At 53.2% G+C, this 6688-nt stretch overlaps 1 protein-coding gene across 1 annotated transcript; it reads left to right on the top strand.

The window, feature by feature from the left end:
* Positions 1–2582, top strand: LOC101764269. Its single transcript, XM_004977219.2, has 3 exons — positions 1–377; positions 893–1116; positions 1711–2582. Exons 1-3 carry the CDS (start codon positions 107–109, stop codon positions 2239–2241), a joined length of 1026 nt encoding a protein of 341 aa, XP_004977276.1. The 5' UTR covers positions 1–106; the 3' UTR covers positions 2242–2582.
* Positions 2583–6688: the final 4106 nt, after the last annotated feature.

The raw sequence follows: 6688 nt of genomic DNA on the forward strand, positions 1-6688 counted from the left end.
CCTACCAAAGGGGGCCTAAGTTTAGTCCGGGGTACCCCCTAGAGGCATCTCGCTAACCTTCTCTTCGGTGGCGGGGCAAAAACCCTAACCTTCTCGGCGGCGGAATATGGAGGCGATGGATCTGGAGGCGAAGCTGGGTGAGAACGGCCACGGCCACAAGGGGTCTGATCTGGATCCGGAGAAGGCCGCGGGTCAAGTGCTTCAGGGCGGCGATGCTAAAAGGCCCCGCGAGGCCGACAACGGCGACCACCGCAGCGCCATGGAGACGGATGAGGAGGAGGACGAGGAGCTGGGGCCGGAACGTTGCTTTGAGTTGCACCGCAAGAGTTGGCTCTCCATGTTCGGCAGAAACGGCGCCATCCCCTTCGAGGCCGAGAGTACGTATTCACCTGCACATCTCTCTTGCTTTTCCTCGTCTTGATCAAGCATTCGTTTCTTTTCTAATATCAAGGAGGCATATATAATTAGACGCGTGAACTTGCTGGGGACTGGTGCTTGAGATCAATGGTAGGAGGTCGATCTGTCTAGCCAGACGGGGTGTAGGTCTACATTCTTTAATTTAGAAGAACGCCATGATGTGGGTCATCCGTTTTAGATCCTGTTGTTTACAAAACCTACTGATTTTATTTTAGAAAGAATAAAAGATAATATTAAATGTTAATATGAACCCCGTTTCAATCCGATATTGGCTTGAGATCTATGTGAGTTACCCATATGTTTGCTCCTAATTACATTGTTTGTCAAATAAATCCCCTTTCCAAACCATTTTATCATATACAGCTACGAGTAACAGTTTTTCCTTATGCACGGCATTTGTTTGCTTCATCATCAATCAATTGTGATGTCTAGGTATAGATGACTGGACTAACAAATAACCCCCTTCCTTTTTCAGCTCAGTACCCTCCCATGTGCTACACGGACATACCGATGCTGCCAGCAACTGCTGGACCTGGTGATACCATGGAGGTCTTCTTCGTCAAGGTGAATCAGATCACCAGCGACCTCCAATGGCCACTAGATGTCTATGGCATCGTCGCTGTGCGCGATTCCCTAGACTGGAAGCGCAACTACCTTTTCAGTCGCGGCAGAGATAATTGCCAGACCCTCACCTCTCAGGCATGTACAAGCATCTGTGTTTCAACTTCTGTCCTATTCCATCTCCCATTTAATCTACCATATAAGCATCTCAATGCATGTATATGGTGTAATCTGCTTGGTAGTACTGGTAATATCAGATTTTTTATGGCGTTTAACTCAAAGCTAGCATTCGGAAGAAATATTTATACAGGTTGATACTGTGAATTAGGATCAGAACCTTTCCATCAGAGATACTTTATGCATGTTGCTGCTGGCTCTTAAAACGTAAATAGTAAAACTTGGTTGTATTTTTAAAAGTATATCAAATGTAGTTTTTATAGTTGGTATCCACTTCACTTCTTGGTTGGCTGGCCCTAACATGCAAGATTTCAGTAGGTGGGCACATTCCTGATCCTTAAATCTTCATTTTAGAGAATGCTATTAAGTGGTTTTGTATGTGCATCACTGGTGAAATAAATTGCTGGCTGCTGATTCACCTTTAGTGATGGTGTTCCCAAAGGCAATTGAAATTTGCTGGCCTTTAATTTGTCTGGCTGCTGATGCACCTTTAGTGATGGTGTTCCTAAAGGCAATTGAAATTTGCTGGCCTTGAATTTGTGTCACTGTATGCAGGATTCTCTTTTGGAACTTACAGGTCCTAGCCGAGCTATCCTGCTGTGGGATGAGCCTATTTTTGAGATTGACCTGAAAGTGAAGGACAAAGGGAGTTCATCGTCTGAAGATGACAAGATTTTATGCTTGGATTTCTTTGGATACAACAACATCTCTTACAAAGGCAGTCTCAGTTACACCAGAACAGAGGTGCTTTCAAGCAAGCATAGCACAGTGGAGGTCAGGTACGCTCATCTCAAACGCTCCGTGGAGGCGACCATCACTGCCCGCATCAGCAAGGGATCAGGCAACTTTAGTGCACGCCTCACTGCCTGCAACACGAGCATTGGTGAGGATGTAGTGCTGCTGGACACCAGGGGCAAGGAGGTGTTCGTCAACAAGGATGGGGAGGTCACACTGCAGCGCCGAGTAGTCGTCGTGGAGGAGAGGGCTGAACTGATCCTTGGCATCAAGGCTGAACAGCTAGGTGACGCTGGCGTGAGCAGCACTAAGCTTGAGAAGAAGTTTGGTTTTGTAGCTAGTCAGCCCTGAGAAATCAAGGCTATTTTCACATTGGATCCTCGAGCCTGCACATGGTGGTTGCATGGTCTCTTCTTCCTTAGATTACTTCAGAACTGTGTGTCATCGTACCACGACATGACTCGGCCACTGACTTGGTGATGCTATTACCTGGCAAACTAATGTTGCTTCCTCTTCAGGTGGTTTAAGTTATTATGTAGTTGTTTTGTAGTCAGTGTACCTAGTGTTATAACATATGTATGTAAGATGTTTGTGAACTGATGTCTGGTACTTGTTGTGGTTATGCTGCCATGCAGATTTAATTTATGTAAGCCTCTAGCCCTGATTATATCTATTTCTTTGTCGAGTCCGTATGCATTTTGATTTATATGTTACATAAACAACTACTACCTCCATCCATAAATATATGAAGTTTAGGACAAACAAATTAGTTCAAAAATGGACTAATTTACTTGTCCTAAGCATCAGATATTTGAGGACGGAGGGTATAATTCATCCAACTGATGAGTGTGTGCGATGAACATTTCTGCCACCTGGTTACTCTCTATTTACATTTCGCGAGAAAATAATAAGATATTTACCACCTGCTCTGTTGGGCTTCGTCAAGCTGCCATGTTCAACATGAGCCCCTCGTACACTGGTTTCGTGGCCATCTTGATTATTTACCCTCTCCACCACTTTCGTTTCATTCATTTACATTTTCTGTTCATATTCACTGGCACAGGAATTGATCAGACTGCACTCGTGGCCAGGAAATAAAAAGTTCCTTCAGTTCATCCAAAGCAACCGCTGGAACCTGGCACCATGAATCTTTCTCTTTGAAAAAAGTATCTTGTATGCCACTAAACATTATACCATTCCCTTATGTGATATATAAAGTTTTGAGTTTACTTACGTCATTACGTGCCAGTACTTAAATTTCCATTCTCTTCCGTGCTATCTCGGTTACTTACTCAAAATCCAATGAAGAAGGACGTTTTTGTCCAATTTTCTTACGTACCGCTGAAATGCAAAGGGTGAAACCTCCGGCCATGACCCTACGTCGACAGGGAACCTGGTAGAAACAAACTGCACCACATCGAGAAAGCTACCGCCATGCGGGACCCTCCGCCGAAGTATCGCTGCAAACACCACACTCCACCTGACAGAGTAATACCATCGAATTCGGACCTCTCGCAGGCTGTCTTGCAGTCGCCACCACGAAAACACAACGTGCGAGGGCCTCGCCACATCTGTCGTTGGACGCAACAACTTCACCTCGTTGTTGGGGGGAAATATTAACGATCTCCCCAAGCCCATGAAAACAACAAAACGTAAAGGTCCAAGCCCACTTAAGGTAACAAGACTGCCGCCGCCCAGCACGGGGGGCAAGAATCACGCTCCACCTCACCCGACCCCGCATCCCGGGGTCAGGCATCCCCGACCTCCGGAAGACCAAGATCCGCCTCGCCCGACCGCAGGTCTGGGGTCAGGAGCGTCCGACCCCCCGCCGCAGGTCTCCGCCTCGCCCGACCCCAAGCGTAGGGGGTCGGGCTGACTCGGGCCCGCCAGAAAAGTTCCGCATCGGGCGCAGATCTTGTGGGTCCCCCTGTCGATCTCGCCATAAATGCGCCGCAGGTCTGTCAGGAAGAAGGATGCCCGCGCCCCTCACGCAACCTGCTGCAAGTACCCATACGCGGCCGCACTGTACAAGCTACAGTAGCTGCGGCCTCCTCCCATTCGCCACAAGGCACTCATGGCCTGCGCCGCCCGAAGCAGAGGGGAGCCTCGCCCGTTCTCGCGTCCCGCGCCCCCGGCGGCAGGGATGTGACGCCCGCCTCCGCAAGCCGTCAGCAGGATGGCGGAATCCGCCGCCTCCCCCGACGGACACCAGAGTCATGACGAAACGCCCTCATCATGACCCGGCGGCTACAGCCACCGAGGAGGCCATCGACAGGGTGCGACGGCGGCCACCCTCCTCCGGCATACGCGCCGGCAGAAGTCGAAGGCCGGCGAGGACGCCGGGAACCTGGGAACTCGGTTCCTCCCTTCGTGTTGTATTTTTACCCAGCTACGTTTATCTCTTTACTGCTCCCCATACTCGCTCTCGCCTGTAACCCCGGTGGTCTCCTTACGCTATAAAAGGAGGATCGGGGGCCTGAGACGAGAGGCTCGACAGATAACTAAAAGCACCACAACGCTTCCAAGCCAACAGAACACACGCAGACACCCTCCTAGAGCATCAGTGCACACCCAAGAGACCTGGGACCAGTTCCCTCTCTCGCACTTCTGTAACCCCTACTACAGAACCCCGCATGGATAACACGAGCAGCTCCCGATACTGGGCGTAGGGTGTTCCTTTGCCCGAACTAGTCTAAACCCCGTGTCTCTCACGCCACCATCTCAAGCCTTACGCGCATAAAATAAATTTACTAGTCTAAGTCTTGATCCGCTAATCTTGACAACGACACTCGTTCTCGTCGCCTCGAAGAAACACCGCGCGCGGGGGCCTCACCACGCTCGCCACGGTACTCCACGTTATGGATCCATTTTTTTGTTGCCATCAGGGTGGTGAGCAATGTTGCCCTACTTCCCCAGATCTCCATCAATCAGCTGAGCCGCCGCCGCAGGTCGGCCTCGCCTCGTTGCTTCACCCGCGCACATAGCCTCTGCTGCCGCGTCAGCGAGCCAAATAAGTCGCTTGCGTCGTCTTTCGACAATGTACTGCACCGGATGGCCCAACCAAGCTGAGGAACCTGCCGCGGTCCGTTGCAAGCCTAGTCGTCCCATGATGCCGTTGCCACAAGCGTCGTCCTCCGACGCAGTCCCACGCTGCACTGACCATTGCCAAGCAACACCAGCCGCCGCGGTCCGCTGCAAGCAGTCAATTCCAACAACCATGCGACAACCGCTGGCCGCCACCATAACTACGATCACCTCCACGTGGGCCGGCAACACCCGTCCAGCTTGCCACGTGGCGGGATTGCCACCACCGGCTACTACCACCCACGACCAATGGGCTAGCAATGCCTCGAACTGAGTTGGGTATTTAGAGATGACGCCTCCAAGGAGGGCACGACGCCAATGGCGCCGCCGTCGCTCGTCCAGAATCTGGACAGGATATTCACCTAGAGAAATCCCGTGTAGCAGGGTTGTAGTTCCAACATGACGCCCCCAACGGGAAAAACGACGCCCTAGGGCGCCACCGTCATCTCCACTAGCATGAACATCGGCGAGGGCTTTCGCCGGGAGCATCCTAACCCCTTGCTGCACGCTCACGGCTCGTCACTCCCAGACCACAGCCACGACAGTCCAGCAGGGGCACCGCTACTGCCACGCCTCCACGCACCATGCCGCCATACCTCCACCTTCACTGCAGTCGCCGCGCAGAGGCGCCACCACTCGACCTCTGCTCCCCGCACATGGCCATTGCCCTAGCATCATCGGGCATCTACTCGGGGCATCACAACACCGCGCCACCAAGCCTCCTCCACGCCGCAAGCCCGCCATCGGACCACCGCTGCCCACGCGTAGTGCCTCCACGTGCAACCTCCACTGCTCATTGCTCACGCGCAGCGCCTCTGCGCGCCGCCTCCAGCCCACCATTGCGCCTGTGAGCTGCCACGCCCCAAATCTAGCGTGCAGGGCTTCTTCCGTTGTTGTCACCTGGTTCCGTGGCCTCCTCCTCGCTCGCGCACAGTGCTATTGCGGTTGCGTGCCACCACCTCCACGCCATCGTCGGCCTTAGCCTGCCATCTCAGATCCTGCGTGTCGCGCTCGGCGGCCGCCGGCGCACAGCCACCACACCCCGCACGGGCCGCCGTCTCACTCCTCACTGCCGTCCCGCGGCCACCACCTCGCTCGCCCAGATGCCGCGCCGCCCCCGCACACGAGGCATGGCCACCCCAACGGCAGCCCTTGCCACGCCAGGGGAAGGCCTTGTAGGGGAGGCGCCGCCACCGCGCCAGACGGCAGATCCCGCACCGTAGGTACCGGATCTGACCTCGCCAGCCCTGCCACGTGCCTTTCACGATGGCTTCCTCCGGCAGCCATGGAGGTTGCGCCCACCAAGGGATGAAGGAGGAGACGAAGGGCATCCCGCCACCGCCATCCTCGCAAGCTGCGCGGGCTTCCGGCGGCTGGCTCGGGAGGCAGCGCGGCCGTGGGGAGGTGGAGGAAAGGGCGGCGTCATGGCGGTTGCGTCCGCCGAGCGACGTGGGGGGAAAGTAGTGTTGAGGAAGATTAATCTTGGCATAGGGCGATTATCATATTGCTGTTTGGAGGCGCACTGTCGTAGAAGAAGCATTGCACAAATCACAACGGACCTCTGGCCCTCAAAGTCAAGAATTTTTCGATATTTTATGGCCATGACCAAGGTATCGATTTGCGTAATGTGGCTTGTCGAACTTTGGTTCCTTTGGAACACATGCATGCGTGGTTTTTTTCCCCTCATGATGATCTGTGAACTGGTTATTGTGAA

Source organism: Setaria italica, chromosome VII (assembly GCF_000263155.2).
Source record: "Setaria italica strain Yugu1 chromosome VII, Setaria_italica_v2.0, whole genome shotgun sequence".
NCBI lineage: Eukaryota > Viridiplantae > Streptophyta > Magnoliopsida > Poales > Poaceae > Setaria > Setaria italica.